Source organism: Lycorma delicatula, chromosome 12 (assembly GCF_047948215.1).
Source record: "Lycorma delicatula isolate Av1 chromosome 12, ASM4794821v1, whole genome shotgun sequence".
In the NCBI taxonomy this organism is placed as follows: Eukaryota; Metazoa; Arthropoda; class Insecta; order Hemiptera; family Fulgoridae; genus Lycorma; species Lycorma delicatula.
Genome location: NC_134466.1, coordinates 21,428,235 through 21,446,524, shown reverse-complemented (window position 1 = coordinate 21,446,524; position 18,290 = coordinate 21,428,235). Strand labels below are relative to the sequence as shown.

The 18,290-nt window shown below is 31.6% G+C and overlaps 1 protein-coding gene and 1 pseudogene across 1 annotated transcript; both read right to left on the bottom strand.

Moving 5' to 3' along the window:
* Positions 1-966: 966 nt before the first annotated feature.
* On the bottom strand, positions 967-18,184 carry LOC142333109 (uncharacterized). Its single transcript, XM_075380027.1, has 4 exons — positions 18,048-18,184; positions 6,606-6,755; positions 5,724-5,873; positions 967-2,045 (listed from the first exon to the last, which is right to left on the bottom strand). Exons 2-4 carry the CDS (start codon positions 6,750-6,752, stop codon positions 1,491-1,493), a joined length of 852 nt encoding a protein of 283 aa, XP_075236142.1. The 5' UTR covers positions 6,753-6,755; positions 18,048-18,184; the 3' UTR covers positions 967-1,490.
* LOC142333110 (uncharacterized) lies at positions 16,475-18,264 on the bottom strand (annotated as a pseudogene).
* Between the last annotated feature and the right edge of the window lie 26 nt (positions 18,265-18,290).

Sequence of the window (18,290 nt, the reverse complement as noted above, 5' to 3'; positions counted from 1 at the left end):
ACAAAATCACAGAGAAAGTGAATGATATTCTGGCAAAAGTCTAGCCATGCAAGCCTTCATGACATTGCCAGTGGCCTAAAACCCATCAGCAAACACTATTAGTCTATTCAGAGAAAGCTGGTTACAAAAAGAAAAGTGACATTTGTGTGCCATATGATCTGACTGAGAAAACTTTACTCAATTGAATTTCTATCTGTAAATCTCTACTGAAACGCAACAAAAGTGAGCCATTTCTGAAGACAGATGATCATCAGTGATGAAAAGTGGATAACCTAAGAACACAATGGCGAAAAAATTGTGACTGAAGCAGGGAAAAACTCCATAGTCTGTGAAAAAGCCAACACTGACGGCCAGGAAGATTATGTTGTGTTAGGTGTAACTGAAAGGGCATCGTGTATCACAAGCTGCTGCTATCAAGCAGTATGATAGACTCAGACCTGTACTGTTGGTATTTAGTGTGACTGCACTTAGCAATTAAAAAAAAAAAGACAGCCAGAATTAGTAAACAGAAAGGATGTCATACAACACACTGATAACCGCCAGAATTCGCGATATCTTTAACAACCTATCAACTGCAAGAACTTGACTGGGAGGTTTAGATGGATCCACCATATAGCCTAGACCTAGCACCATCAGAATATCACTTGTTTCGGTCTCTGCAATAACTCCCTGAATGGTGTTAAATTAGTTTCAAAAAACGCCTATGAAAATCATGTATCTCAATTTTAAGAACAGAAACCTTAGAATTTCTATAGTGTAGGATTTATGGTGTTAACAGAAAAATGGCAAAAGATTATAAAAAAATATGGTCCAGGTAGTCTCAAAATGTTATTTTTCAATAACAATAAATGCATTCTACATTTTGGATTCCAAAGGCTCAGTACCTTTTACACAACCGGAAATAAAGGAAATATGAATCATATAATATGCAAGTTATTACGAATCTTTATTAATAGAATGTACATATATAATATAAATGGTTCCAAATGATGTTCTTTATAAACTAATTACTTTAGAGTAGTGTATACAATAACGTAAATGAAAAAAAAAACTAGCCACAACTGCAAAGACCCTATAACAAAGAAAATTATACTACTCCGTAACCTAATTTGACTTTAGTGTAAAACGTTTTAGATAAAAATTACAAATGAAATTTTCTAACCCGTATGAATAGAGATGTCTTTTTAAATTATACCTACGACAAAATGTTTACTTACAATAATTACAAGAGAATTTCTTCTCACCATTATGAACAGAGATGTGTTTCTAAATTAGAGATTAGATTAAAAGTTTTTTTACAAAAATTACAAGTAAAATTTTTCTCACCAGTATGAATGGAGAGATGCTTCTTTAAAGTAATTTGTTGAATAAACATTTTATTACAAAAACTACAAGTAAATTTCTTTTCACCAGTATGAATAGAGAGATGTACTTTTAAATTACAGTTTTGATTAAAAGTTTTTTTACAAAAATTACAAGTGAATTTCTTCTCACCAGTATGAATAGAGATGTGTTTTTAAATTACTTCTATCACTAAAAGTTTTTTTACAAAAGTTACTAGTAAATTTCTTTTCACCAGTATGAATAGAGAGATGTGCTTTTAAATGACTACTATGATTAAAAGTTTTTTTACAAAAATTACAAGTAAATTTTTTCTCATTTGTATTAGTAGGGATATGTGTTTTTAAATTACTGCGTCGAATAAATGTTTTTTTAGAAAAATTACATGTTAAGTTTTTTTTGACAACATGAATAGATAAGTGTGACTCTAAATTAGATCTCTGAGTGAAAGACTCCTGACAAGAAACACATGTGTGAATAGGAAGATGAGAAGATATGACATTCCTTTTTTTAACTGGTTTTTCTGTAATTTGCAAGCACTTTTCTTTAAAAGAAAAACTGCTGAAATCATCATATTCTTCATCGATGACATTGTCACATATCCACTTATATTTTAATTTATTGCAAACCACACATTTTGATGTCTGTAAACTACTTTCAGTAATTCTTTCCTCCACATCATTGATAACTTCTTCAACAAGATCCTAAAAAAAAAAAAAAACTTTAAAAATCTATCGGATATCTTTGTTATTTTTAATAAGGTCAACTACAAATTGACAACATATACTCTAATATTAAATATCTTATGTTCATATTTAAGCAAGCACAATATGTTTGTTTCAAAGTAGAAAAAATAAAATCTCTTTAGTATAAGCAGTTAAAATACAGAAGACAAAATATAACACAATCAAACTATATGCTACATAGCATAAAACTGATCAGTCAACAGGCAATTTCATAATGCCAAATAAAAAAAAAAAACAAATTTAAAAAAAAATTACTGTAGTATAGTTCTGTTAATATTAACTGAAAATAGAAACCTGGCAATAAGTGTAGATATTTTCCAAACTCATCCCCAGATTAAGATATTGGTCATTACATTTGTTTTTAAAAACTCAAACACAGAGAAGAGTAATAAGATCGGTTTATAATTTTTATTAGATTTTCATCCTATGGAAGAATTGAATGAAATGAAAAATAAGATTAGATCAGTAAAGAAATATGAGTGAAGTGGTAGGCCATCAGCACTTATGAAGACGTATCGACTACTATGTGATGTAGTCTTAACAAATTAGTACAAAAGTTAGTTTAACAGAAAAACAACTCAACAAGGCAATTTGTAATATGCTCAGTCTTGTCCCATATAAAGCGATTCAAAAGTTATTGGCCGGAGACTGTGCAAAGAGAATTCAATACTGGGAATGGTTTCAACAGTTTCTAGACGATGTTTGTGAGCTGCCAACAATTTAAGCACAAATTTAATTTATACTACCGTTTAAATATGAATTCAATTCTCTGTGGAAAGAAACTCTAAGAAATTAACCTTGTCTTGAGAAAGCCGATGCCATCTGTTTACGCCATTCTGGCATAAAGTTTTCCGTTATTTTCTACGAATTCCAAACTAGGGTGGGTCCCATTGTTTTGTTACAAGGAATGTTTGAATTCCACTTGGTTTCGTATTGCTGGGTCTGTAAAGTCCACTTGTTTCCATTATTGTTCTTGTGTTCGACCCTCCCACCGTCATCCTTAGCGACCGCGCCCATTATTCTATCGAGTTATTTCTGACTACCCTTTTCATACACCCGTTATTTTTTCGTCCCCTTACTAATACACACACACACTCTCCTGTCCACTACCTGGATCTGGTTACCCCCGCCTTTTTTCGCCATCTTTTCGGCAGAGTAAATCCAACATCTCACCACTGCAGTCGCCTAGGGCAATACTCTCCTGCAAACTTTGTGGTAACATTCACGCTCAAGCAGAATCTCAAACTCATCACTACACATTTGAGATTCCACGCCTCATTCTACCACTAAACCACATCACGCCTCTGTATTCCTGATTCACCGTGCGGACTACGCCCAGGACTACATAGGTATTCTTCTGTACTTGCTGTTACGAGTTCATCTCTGGCAAATATTTGTGTGCTACAGGCAAGTTCAGTTTTTCATTACTCATTACGTTAAACCATTATGTTATCATTCAAATTTGTGGAACATTCAGTTCATCATATCTATGCCGTTCAAGTTTCAATTTCACTTTAGTACAGTCACGACAGGTTACTTACAGAAGGCTGTCATTGTTCAGCTGCAACCTATTTCATGTGCTCAATTAAGTTCAGTGTGATTATATTGTAATTAACTCTTTTGTACTGTAATTTATTGTGTCCTTTTCTACGTTAAACTAGAATTACATTTTTACATTATTTAATGTTAAGTTTGTGGTTCACAAATCAGGAAAGGCTAGTGCCAATTAAGATTTACTGTAATTGATGTTTCTAAGTTAATGACATTTGTTCATTCCTAATTTTTCAATATTACAACATTTGTCAGCAATGCAATAGTTTTTCAGACATACTATGTTTATTGATGTTATATTTTTCTAAAGTTATAATTAAAACTAAGGTGTTTCATGTTCTCCTTCAGGCTTTGTCAAAAACGTATATTGTCAAAATCTGTATTTAGAAGCGTGTACTCATGTATTTTTTCATTTAACTATCATTGTTCAGACGCTGATTTCAGCTGATGTATTAAGTAGTTTTTAAGGTTATAATAATTAACTTATATTAATTTGTTTTCATTAAAGTCCAATTTCTTTTGGCAAATACTAGCTGTGTGTTTTTTTATTTTTAACTTTACCCAACACCATCCATGGCTTCAAAAAGGCAAGTTTTTTTTGCAAAAAAAATAGTGAGGTATCAATATATTCTACTAATTTTCAGATTTATATCATACAATAGTCATATTACATTGAATAATCATTTTATTATCATTACAGATTATAATTTAATACACAAGAAAAAAAGATTCTAATCAATGAGTACTGAAAAACCCTAGAGAAATGGCATAAAACCACATTGAAAATCCCAAGGAACCCTCAGAAAACTCATAAATACCATACTAAAAACTATACATGAAGTACAGATCCTGGAAGAGAAGCCTCATGGCTGTTATCAAAGACCAATAGGAATGGTATTAAGAAGTACAATATTTCTTATGTTTATTCATTTCATTTGTTTTATTTATGTTACATGCTGTCTGTTGAGAGGTAAACAGTTTGTTATGTTACAGAATTTGTAATGGCTGTGCCACATTTGCAGTACCATAAGAGACACAATGAAGTAGTTTTCTCTGTGGACAACAACGTACTTTATAAAACTGGTTTCTGTGAATAGATTATAAATTTACTTGCAAGAATATATCAGCTGCATTTCAGTAGGATTGTTGTGTGATGAGGAACAGTATATTTTGGCAATATGAAGAAGAAACAAGAAACCTTATACAGAGTGTCCCATATAAAATACAACCCAACCTTATATTGGTAGGTATTGAAATAATAAAAAGGCATGTGTAAATGTAAACGTAATTTTTATTATTACCATCCATTACCTCACGAAGTCGATGAACCGTTTGAATGCGATAAGGTCGTAATTGTAATAGTTTCTTCGCCCGATGAACAGTTGATTTAGACAAATTAATTTCAGCAGACAAACGTCTGATCGATTTATTTGGCGAGGCGAGTAATCGGTCTTTTGATTTCAGTGACTGTATCTGTATTCAACACTAACGCAGATCTTTTGTGTCCTTGTTATTAACAGAACCAGTCTCTCTAAATTTTGCAACTAACCTTAATACTGATGTTTTGTTAGGAGCTGGTTTATCTGGGTACTTATGGCAAAACAAATCTCGCACTGTAAACACTGATTTTGTACTGAAGTACAACTCAACAATGAAAACACGTTCATCTAGTGAAAACACCATCTAGTCTCCAGCAATACACTGAACGTTATGATTGCATTGTTCTTACTATCGGTAGTGTTCTACTGCGTCGCCGCGATGTTCAGATGTTGGACGAGTCCATTTCAGTAACGAGTAGGGGAGTAAGCTTGACTTTTGCAATTACATGGATGAGTGATTGATGAGCTGCTTTTTATATGGGACACCCTGTAAAAAACTTTGCACGGAATGTTTATTCTTTATGAAAAGCCTCGAGTTTTCAGGAGTGACTTGTTACTTCTCAATTGTACAATCTTAGACATACTGATTTATCATTTCACATACAGTTTGGTATCACTTTTTTAAGCTTATAATCAAAATATCTAGTGTTAAACAAGAATGCTAAATATTAGGTAAACCATCAAAAAGTAAATGAATATATCTTACTTGTCTAGATGTTGTCGGTTTATCATCTGTCATAGCAACAGGTGCAATCAAATTTTCTGTTCTCTCTGTTTCATGCTTGATTTCTTTTTTAATACTGAAAGATAATGGATCTTCATCAAATAATGAACTGTCAGTTTGTGCATCCATACTCTGCAGTAAAACAAAAAGTAATAATAATAATAATAATTTATTATCGTTATATAATTAACATCTATTAAAAATATATCTATTTTTCATACAATGATAAAATAAATTGATTTTAATATAAGTAACTCGTTTGTGTGGTTACTTCTATAATAATATTCAGCTGGAACCTTTCAGTAAATAATCACACATGATAGTGCCACAAAAGGGAATTATTGGAGGCGTTGCTAGTAAATTAATAGATCAATAGAAAAATGTTTGCGCTTAAGCACAATCAAAATTGTTTGGTAAAAGAAACAGGTTGATGGTGCAAACATAAAGAAACACATCAACCTTGTTTTGAAACAAAGTTGCAGTGACATAGAATAAGGATTATCGAAACCTACAACAAAGTTTCTCGTAACTGAACATGCTTGATAAAGGCAAGGATAGCTTTGAACTCTTTTAAAATATTTTCATAAACAATGTTAAATGTGGGTATAAAATGAATATGTTAGTCACTATATTTAAGGCATGAGGCATCATCAGCTCACTGTATTTTACCCCCTATACTCCACTAATAAATGTTTTTTACACTTTAAATCAAAATATATCAAGCTAGACATAAATGCAAAATGATGATATGTGGGCTATAAATAGTAAATAAAAATATCATAATGAATAGAAAAATTAAGAATTCTTATAATAATAGGTTTTATGTTTTTAACTTAAACAAAGACAAAGAAGAAAAAAGCTTACTTGTTTAAAGATTGCCAGACTATCATCTGTCTTGGCAAGTTGTACAAACAAATATTCTTGTTGCCCTGTTTCCTGCATGTTTTCTTTTTTAATGGGAAAGGATAATGGATTTTCTTGCAAAATTGAACCACCAGTTTGTGCATCCATACTCTGCAAAAAAAAAATTAAGTAATATTAATATTCTATTACAAAAGTGTGACTTTTCCCTTTTGCGTCTTTCCCTTTTAATTAACTGGCACAGTAACATTTGACATGAAAACTGCAGCCTCTCATAAGCCTATATGCACCATTAATAAACACATTACTGATTTTTTGAATGAAAATTACAAGAGAAGCATACGATTAACTAAACATCTAAATTTATTACACTGGTAAAGCCAGACTGCATTAATTTTCTGTGGTACAAAGAAGCCATTGTGGAAAAGTTCAAAATTTAACGGAAAAATATGAGATTATCTCTTCTGATAGAAAGTTTACGAGAACCTTCTACAACTACCTTTTAGATTATTGAACAATCACAACCAGTACACCAAATTCAATCAAAAATATAATATATATGCAGGATATGATTTCAACTGAAAAAAACACAAGCACATCGAAATCTGCCTATTTCCATAAATGTTTTTATTATACTTGTTTGCGAATACTTAAAATATTTCGCCTCCAGAATGATTCTGAATACCTGTCTCTTGTTTACGACTAATTTCCTGTTTGCTAATTAGGAAGTCTTACTCCATCACGAGTGAGCTTCTATAATTTACCAAAAAATATGTAAGGATTTCTTACCTTCTAGCTGTGCAAATGTGATTAATTATTAAATGTGGTTATTATAGTTTTCTATATTATTATATTTTGTTATATTAATATACTTACGACACGTATATAAAACACACTTCCTTCACTAAATAAAAATAACTTTAATGCTACCAACCACCATGTGACAGAACAGATTTCATATATACGTTACAGAGGATGTCAGATGAAAGGAATGCAAATCAATTATACTACCGTGCTATTGGGGTGTTCGTATGCACACGTTACAGTCCGTAATATATGTAAAAACAATGAAATAGGGTGGCAAGTTAGCAACCACCATGGATTCTCACGGCTTCTACTGAACAAACATGTGCGGAACCAATGAGTTTCCCATGCCTTCTGTATCATTCTGAATATCTATCTGTTGTTTATCATGACTAATTTCCTATATTCCAACAGTTTCTAGTGTATGTTTGTGAGCTGCCAACTATTTAAGCACAAATTTAATTTATACTACCATTTAAATATGAATTCAATCATCTGTGAAAAGAAACTCTAAAAAAATTAACCTTGTTTTGAGAAAGCCGGTACCCTCCATGGCTTCAAAATGGCAAGTTTTTTTTGCTAAAAAATAGTGGCATTTAAATACATTCTACTAATTTTCAGATTTATATCATGCAATATTCTTATTACTATTGTATAATCATTTTATTATAATTATCGTTTATAATTTAATACACATGAAAAAAAGAGTACTGAAAAACCCTAGTGAAATGGCATAAAACCACATTAAAAATCCCAAGGAACCCTCAGTAAACCCATAAATACCACAAAAACTACACATGAAGTCCTGGAAGAGTAGCCTCATGGCTGTTTTGGCTGGCCCCAAAGACCAATAGGAATGGTATTAAGATGTACAATATTTCTTACGTTTATTCATTTCTATGTTTTATGGATGTTTCAACAGCAATAATGCAACATGCTGTCTGTTGGGAGGTAAACAAACAATTTGTTCTGGCTGTGCCACATTTACAGTTCCATAAGAGACACAATGAAGTAGTTTCTCTGAGGACAACAATGTTCTTCATAAAACTGATTTCTGTGAAAAGATTATAAATTTACTTGCAAGAATATATCAGCTGCATTTCAGTAGGTTTGTTGTATGATGAGGAACAGTATATTTTGGCACTATGAAGAAAGAAACAAGAGACCTTATATAAAACCTCGCTCGGAATGTTTATTCTTTATCAAAAGCCACGAGTTTTCAGGAGTGACTTGTCAATCGTACAATCCTACACAGACTGTTTTATCATTTCACATCTTTATACAGCCTATGAAACTCGTAATGTAAGGACTCCAACGGTGAGGGGGCGGCATAGATACTGTAAAATTACTTATACTTACCATCGCCTTACTACCAATAAGATAGTGGAGGAATGGAATTTCCTGGAATCCAGAAATAGCCAGTACAAAACTACAAAACTGTAGATGGCTTACTGATGCATCTGGGAAGAGGTCACTGCCTTTCTGGTCCCATTGAATAACGTCGTCGTAACATTCAGCATTACAAATATACAGCACTAATGACTTTAACATTTAACTTCATCAACATCAACTTCCTGTTTTCATTTTTATGGGCATAAATCAGACCCTGCTTTTATTCGTATTATATTTTTTAACACTACATAATGCTGTAGAAAGCAATTTGTGGTTCAGATTTGTATTCACTTTCTTCACCATTCACTTACCTCTCATGATGCTGGGTAGAGTACGATTACCGATATTCTCCTTTTTGGAACATAGGAAACTACAGTGGAGTCATTTGTGAGACAAACATTACCCAGCAGGGTAGTCTCACAATCCCTCCAATGTATCCCGTCAATAATAACTACAAAAACCAAAAACATGGGTCACTCACAAGTGTGAATACAATTTCAATCATTTTAGATCAAAATCATGAAACACAACTATGTATCTCTTCGGATAAAATTATTATAGGGAAAAAATAAACCTGGATTAGTCAGAATACCCAGCTTGGTAATGCAAGGGTTGAAGTTTCTTTTGCAGTACTACTTTAACGGTATAAAAAATCATATATTAAAATGATTTTTCATAATTCTGACAACAAAAAAAAAATCAAATAAATACAGTATTTATATTTTTAATTAGAAGTCATTATTAGTTGTAAGAAACAAGTAAACTCAATTGCGCTTAGTATATTTATTGCTCAGTGTAATAATCACTTGGAAAATAAGTTTGAATTCTTTCTGAACCCTTTAAAATTTTAGTTCTTTTGTTCCATATTACATATTATCCCTCATTTTCTTTCTTTGCAACATTACAGTTTCATTTCCAGTTTTATAAACTAGAACTAAAAATTCTAGAGTTTTTTTTTTCACTAATGGATTAGTTCTGAATAATAATTATGCACTTGTTATGTTTGTAAACAAATTTTATGATTTTTAAATTCAGGAATTAACATATTTTTTATTGTAGCATTCATTATATTCAATAATTTTATTTATAATATTTATTTTTATAGAAGCCAACTATAATGAATTCTACTGTAATTTGGTAATAAATGTAATCGATTCATCCTAATGGATAAATTTAAAAATAATACAAAACGCTTTCAAAAAAAGGAAAAAGAAAAAAGACATTCACGTTTAAATAAAAACAAAAAATATATACAGTAAACATTAAAAATTCAAAACAAATCGAGACACAGTTAACATGAATTCTCAATACGATCAAAGTTTTGAATATACACTATGTTATTATAAGATAAAATTATCAAGGAACACTAAAATTAATTATGGAAAAGCAATAAATATTCAAGTCATTTATATATCTTTATTGCAAGTTGAAGAAAGATACAGCTTGAACAATATAAATTAATAATTTCAATAAATTGCATAGAAATACCTTACAGTAGGCAACAGCACAATATGTTTAGATGGTCAGAATCATAATCAACAAAATATTTCTTTTTAACAAATGAAAAGTTATTTGAAATATTTGCTAATTTTTTACAATTTACAATTTATTATTCCAATATTTAATTGCAGAAATCTTCTTGAATCAGAAGATTCAAGACTTCAAGAAAGTTCCAGTACATTACAATCTCGAATTGAAAAACATCAAGACAGGATGCAGATGGATCAGAGAAATAAGAGAGTATCTGACACCACAGATAAGATAACATTAAACAAGAACAAAAACACTTTCTTCACACTCATAAGAAAAACACACACAAATATTTCTAACACTAGAAAGGGCACAAAGAATGGAACATATTAAAAAAGTACTGGGAGGACTGCAAGGCCCAAATACTTCCATCGAAGAGACTTGGATAATGGAATGACTAAAATGTTCTTATGCAGTCATAAAAAATAAATTATATATATATATATATATATATATATATATCACTCTATCACAATTTTTTTTTTTAACCTCCTAGTCCACTGTTAGGCATGCTTCTGAGGATAAGATGAATGATTTGTAGCATGTGTGAAAATTACATGCGTAACCGAGATTAGAGCCCGGGACTTCCGGATGAAAGGCAGACGCTACCACTCGTGACGGCCAACCACAAAATTTGTTATAACATAACTCCACTTTTGTAGGTTTTTTTTGTTACTGTGTTTTGGTGGTGTGTTTATTTTTTTTCAATTTAATTAGCAGTGGTCAATATGTTGATGAAATATTTGAATTTAAAAAAAATATATTTTATATATATATATATATGTTTAATCACATCAATTTTTTTTTTAATGCTGCTGTGATCAAAGTTTTACCACAGTTCTCCTTGGTCTATACAGGCAAATTCTGAAGTAGTCCCTTTTTTATAATCCACGGAGTAGCATAAGGATGTATATAATATATTATTATTTACCGATCAAAATACAAGATTTAATTAACTCATTTAAATGGTAGCAGAAGAAATATTAGTTAAAAAACAGATTGATTCGTTAAATGTTATCTTCGTCATCTAAAGTTGAAATCGAATTGCTTGTTTACGTCGTTCATACAAAAGGCACATTTCTGTTCATACATTGTAAATTGAGCATAGTAAACAATCTTTGCTAATTAAAGCACAATAATTTTTTTATTTATATATAATGGGAAAATAACTGATTTTTTTTTTACTTGCATTGAACCATCATTATGGATGTGTTTTTTCACTCAATTCTTTGTACATTCTCCTGAAGATGGGGATAACAGGTAACAATATTTTATTGATAAGAGATTGTAGATCGTTATTATAAAAATTTTTGTTTTTTTTTTTTAACAGGGAAAAAGATTGGATATCAGATGTGGAAGAAATTTATAAATCATAAAGATTTTTATAATTAAAATTTTAGTATTATCATAACGTATAAGTTTTTTTTTACTTATGTTATATGCCTGTAATCTGATAATGTATCAGACAAAAATATTTTCAAGCTGTTCTTATAAAGGTTTTCCCACGGTTTCCCTTGATACAATAGGGCAAATGCCGGAACAGTTCATTTAGTTTTCCGTGTAATTTAATCTTTGGTATCCTTAATCGCATTTAAAATAAAAAAAATAAATATTATTTACGAGGGTTATTTTTTTTTCAAGGTCCGATCGGTCACGAAATTAAAACCACAGTGAAAATAAAAACATTTATATTTGTAACAAGTACTTACATATTTACGCTATTTCTCTACATAGTCGCCACTCCGATTTAGACATTTGCCGTAGCGAGGTACCAACTGTTTTCAGCCATGTTTCTACGGTGGTCTGCAGCTCGATGTCAGTGCCAAAATGTTGTCCTCCTAGCCGGCGTTTCATGTGAGTAAAGATGTGAAAATCGGATGGAGCCAAGTCTGGACTGTATGGTGGGTGATCAAACACTTCCCGACGAAAACGCTGCAGGATCTTCTTTGTTACAGCTGCAGTGTTCGGCCGACCATTGTCATGGAGAATGGAGAATGGAGAATGAACATTCCTCTCCCCTTATTCTGAATTGCCCTTCGTAGACGTTGAAGAGTCACGCAGTGATGGTCATGCCACATTCCATGAATTCCACCAAGAGAACTCCATTCTGGTCCCAGAACACAGTAGCCATACATTTTCTGTTGGAGAAGGAAGGTTCGCTTGAACTTCTTTGGTTTACTGGGAGAAGGAGAATGCATCCACTGTTTGGATTGTTCTTTTGTTTCTTCAGTTTCGAAATGGAGCCGTGTCTCGTCCCCTGTGACAATTTTGTTCAAAAAATGTTCTCCTTCATTGTGGTAGTGCTGGAGAAACGTTAGGGAGGCGTCCATAATGATGACTTAATGTGACCCCGTTACCCATTAAAAATTGAAATTTAGCTCAAATATTGCGGTATATCTACATATAAATATAAGGCATTGAAAACATAAAATTTTTAACTTATTTAAAATAGCGGGGTATTTATCGCCGTTTAAAAATTTTTAATTTTTGTAGAGGCATTATAGGATTTAAAAATTAGGTACAGTGCTGTATATACCAGTTGTTTGCAGTATTGAAGTCTGTCAGTCGATAGTCTGTAGCTTAACTGTTATAGAGTTTCTATAATATATTTCCGAAACAAGTAACTAAAAATTCATAAAACGGGAAAAATATTTCTCTGCATAAGTGTAATTCTATTAAATTTTATTCACGGTCCGGCCGTACCCCTAATTAAAGTAAAGTAAATTAAAAAAAATTATTCGGGGAAAAATATTAAATAAAATTTTTTTTTGTAATTTCTCATATCGATTAAAAACGTTTTCAACTTTTGATTGTTAAAGTGCCTCGGTTAAAAATTTGAAATTTTATTTCGGCCAAACACCCAGATCCGTTTTTCCAGTTTTCGCAAATCTTTAATACATTCCCCTCCAAGATAGTGCCTGTTGTCAAGTTTAAAGAAAATCGGTCCACGGCTTCCAAAATTATAAGACAAAACACAAGCCAACATACACACGCACAAACGTCCGACAGATAAAAATATTTTTTTTGAATTTGTAGCATTGGAATAAAAATTTTTTTTTCAGATTAAAAATTTATTTAAACAGAATATTTAAGTTTTATTTGGAGGGACGGGGGTTAACGTCACCTTAAGGCACTAAACTTTTAAAAAAAAATACTAATTTGTTAGAGTTTTTTTGACCGATTTACTAGTAATTTCCCGTTGCAGCTGTAACTGTTGTAGCAGTATATATCACTGTAGCCGGAAAGTAGAAATAAACTAAGTGACAAATTGGGAAGAAAAAGAGTATTGTATTTTATTTTGAAATTCCGTTATACAGAGTGATTCAGGAGGATAGGGAAAAATTCATATAAACATAGATCCGAAAACGCTTCTTTGGCGAGTTATACAGGGTGAAAGATTTCGACCGAGTTTCAGTTCCTCCGGGTAAATTAAGGCTTTCTGAAATTCTGGGAAGGTCAATTAAGGGGCAAATTCAATTGTTTCTTACGGTTTTTGAGTTGGTAAATCGAAAAAAATAGGTCCCAGAACTGTATCTCTCTTAGTTTCTAATAAATCCCATGTAAAACGCCAAAAATAGGGTCAAAAAATACATTTTTTCACGGAACCGTGAGCTGTCTTGCCACAACTCCGGTCTCTTTTCGCGTAACCGTTGTTAAACGCCTTTATAGTACGCACGGTTCATTGTTTCACATACAGGCAAGAATTCAAAACGCATGAATTCACTAAAATCGAAAAAGAGTGAACATCGCTTCGAAATTGACGTGATCGGTCTGTTCACAAAAACATCCACTCGATGTTCTTTCTACTGTTCGGTCGTCAAACGAGAAACAAACTTTGCTGCGAATAGATGCGCGTTCAATTTTTCAATCCAAATGTCACGGAATGATCCGATCGCGGCGCAAACCTCTTTTGCAAGTTCTGTGACAGTCGATCGGCGATTGATTTTCTGAACGCGGGTGTCATCAGTCGAAGTCGAAGTCCCTCCTGCTCGAGGGTCATCTTCGATCTACTGACGACCCACAGCATCCTCTCTCCGTAAGCTTGTTTCAAAAATTGAAACGTTTCTGTAAAAGTGTTTTTCGGTTCCACGCATAATTTTACGTTGTAACACTTAAACAAGTTGTACTCAAATAACAATCCAAGAACATGTGGTTTCAGAGGAGGGTATGCGAAACAAATTCTGCCAGCCGCACGTCACTAAATATATCCGTTGACGAGTAATTAAAAATGTTATATTTATTGAATTACTAGCAGATTTTAATTCAATAAACAATTCGTAAAATAATTTTTCAAACTTGTTTTAGCATAATGAAATTCATTTAATAAGTTCTCACATATTTTACTCCGTTTACTAATTCTGTATTTGATTATTTTACAGTTTATATTAGTTCCAAATGATCTATTACGGAGCGAAATTACATTCATATGTACAAGATGAGAGACTCAAAACAGAACCGAACCGGTTCCAAATACAATTATTTGAGTCACTTTTAACGCTGCTTCTTTTTACTACTACGTCTGTTATCTGTCGGTTGCAAACCGTTCGTGCTTTAGAGCTGTATAGTTTCGTTCTTTACCGTTGTATTTTTCTAAAACGCCTTATTAGGTCGAGGGAAGGGTTTTTAAAGGGAAACGGTAAGTGCGTTCTGGATCCTTTCAGGAAACGCGTCAAATACTCGCGGAAAGATTTCCGAATGCCAGTAGCCCAGCAGAATAGCGTACGCGATTTGTTTAAAAAGTAGCGTTCAACGGGATCGGTTTCAAAGGCAAAACGAAATGAACGATTCCGGAGGCAAAAGCTGATATTCAAAGAAAGTTATCACAACAAAGCGGTAAAAAATGCAGATCTTTCCGTAAGAATCTTCACGATTTTAATTTGAAATCGTATCGTGTAACGATTTTGCAAAAATTTAAGAGAATAGAAACTGAAAAGTTTTAATTGTTCTGTCCGGCGTTTAAAAACCATTATCGATGAAAAAATAGACCCGATGATGCTCAATTTCATGTCGGTCGAAACACGGTTTCATTTAACCTGGAGTGTTAATTCGATTGGCACCAGGTACAGGATGACTGAAAAGCCACACCGGATGTTTATTCGTCCATTTCATGATGAGAAATTCGGTGTACGATACGATTCTGATATTGAACAGCACCATTTTGCGACCGGACTGTCGATACAGAAGTATTACCGTACAATTTTTGTAGATTTCTACTATCGGTTGAAAAATGGTGAAAAGGGGACGGCTTCTTCAAATACGACGGAGAAACATAAAAAAATTCACTAGCACGCGTTTGTGCGGTTTTTTTTTGTGTAAAAGAACGAATTGTCAGTAGAGGACGATGGATTCAGCGTTTGCCAGATTTCTCTTCAGTTTTTCGTTTGGGGCTTTTTCAAGGAAAGAGTTTACGGACCAAATCCTCCGCATTATCGATGAACTGAAAACGAATTTTCAACAACATTTTGCGTCAGGCGTCTCTCAATAAGCTCTTTTGAGCACAAAGATGCATGCTTCCGTCAAAGAAAAAAGAATTTTATTACTATTTTTCTCACAGTTTTTAAAAATATCCTAATTTTATACAATAAAAACAATTATTTTATAGGTAAAATTAATAATAGAGTTTTGTATTGGTACAAACATTTAAAACGGTTTATCCCATTAAATGTTTTGCGTAAACGATGGGGAGGGGTTATTTCATACTCTCAATACTCAGATAAATACGTTAATATTATTAAACTCAAATTTTGTGTTTCGGTGTTTCAAATGCAGTTCATCAGCTCGTTAAAAATTTAAAGAAATAAATTATAAAGATTTTTAGAAATTTATCAGAATAATCGATTTGTTTCAGTCTCTGCAACAACACCCTGAATGGTGTTAAATTAGTTTCAAAAAAGGTCTGTGAAAACCATAAGCCACACACCAAAAGGTCGGTGAACAGAAACCGTAGAAGTTCTATAGAGTAGGGTTTATTGTGTGGACGCAAAAATTGTAGAAGTTTATCGAAAAAAATGTTGCATGCGATCTCAAAATGTTAATTTTCAATAACCATAAATGTATTCACAATTTTGGCCTACAATGTCTCCGAATTTCTTAGACAAGCTGAAATAAAGGAAATATGAATCATATAATATAAAAGTTATTAAAAGGTTTTTTTATTAAAAGAATTGTACACACATTATATAAATCATTCCAAATGATCTGATGTATAAAATAATTAGTTTTAATAATAGTATACATGCAATGCAAAAAAAAAAAAATAGCTACAAACTGCAAAGACCCTATACTAAATATAGATAATTTATACCACTCTGTCAACCTTATTTAACTTTTGTGTAAAAGTTTTTAGATAAAAATTACATGTAAAATTTTTCTAACCAATATGAATAGAAAGATGTCTTAATAAATTACCCTTTCGATTAAATGTTTTTTTACAATTATTACAAGTGAATTTCTTCTCACCAGTATGAATAGAGAGATGTCTTAATAAATTACTCTTTACACTAAATGATTTTTTACAATTATTACAAGTGAATTTCTTCTCACCAGTATGAATAGAGAGATGTATTTTTAAACTACTGCTGTGTATAAATGATTTCTTACAAAAATTACAAGTGAATTTCTTCTCACCAGTATGAATATAGAGATGTCTTTTTAAACTACTGCTTTCTGTAAATGTTTTGTTACAAAAATTACATGTGAATTTTTTCTCAGCAGTGTGAATAGAGAGATGAGATTTTAAATTACCCTTCAGACTAAATGATTTCTTACAAAAGTTACAAGTAAATTTCTTTTCACCAGTATGAATAGAGAGATGTCTTAATAAATTACCCTTTTGACTAAATGTTTTCATACAAAAATTACAAGTGAATTTCTACTCACCAATATGAATAGAGAGATGTCTTAATAAATTACCCTTTCGATTAAATGTTTTTTTACAATTATTACAAGTGAATTTCTTCTCACCAGTATGAGTAGAGAGATGTCTTAATAAATTACTCTTTACACTAAATGCTTTTTTACAATTATTACAAGTGAATTTCTTCTCACCAGTATGAATATAGAGATGTCTTTTTAAACTACTGCTGTGTATAAATGATTTCTTACAAAAATTACAAGTGAATTTCTTCTCACCAGTATGAATATAGAGATGTCTTTTTAAACTACTGCTTTCTGTAAATGTTTTGTTACAAAAATTACAAGTGAATTTTTTCTCAGCAGTATGAATAGAGAGATGAGATTTTAAATTACCCTTCAGACTAAATGATTTCTTACAAAAGTTACAAGTAAATTTCTTTTCACCAGTATGAATAGAGAGATGTCTTAATAAATTACCCTTTTGACTAAATGTTTTCATACAAAAATTACAAGTGAATTTCTTCTCAACAATATGAATAGAGAGATGTCTTAATAAATTACCCTTTAGCCTAAATGTTTTCTTACAAAAATTACAAGTGAATTTCTTTTCACCAGTATGAATAGAGAGATGTCTTAATAAATTACCCTTTAGACTAAATGATTTTTTGCAATTATTACAAGTGAATTTCTTCTCACCAGTATGAATAGAGAGATGTCTTAATAAATTACTCTTTACACTAAATGATTTTTTACAATTATTACAAGTGAATTTCTTCTCTCTAGTATGAATAAAGAGATGTCTTTTTAAATGACTGCTTTGCCTAAAAATGTTTTTACAAAAATTACAAGTGAATTTCTTCTCACCAGTATGAATATAGAGATGTGTTTTTAAACTGCCGCTGTGTCGAAATGTTTTCTTACAAAAATTACAAGTGAATTTCTTTTCACCAGTATGAATAAGGAGATGAGTTTTTAAATTACTCTTTTGACTAAATATTTTCTTACAAAAATTACAAGTGTATTTTTTCTCATCTCTATTAGTAGAGATATGTGTTTTTAACTTACTGTGTCGAATAAACATTTTTTTAGAAAAATTACATTTTAAGT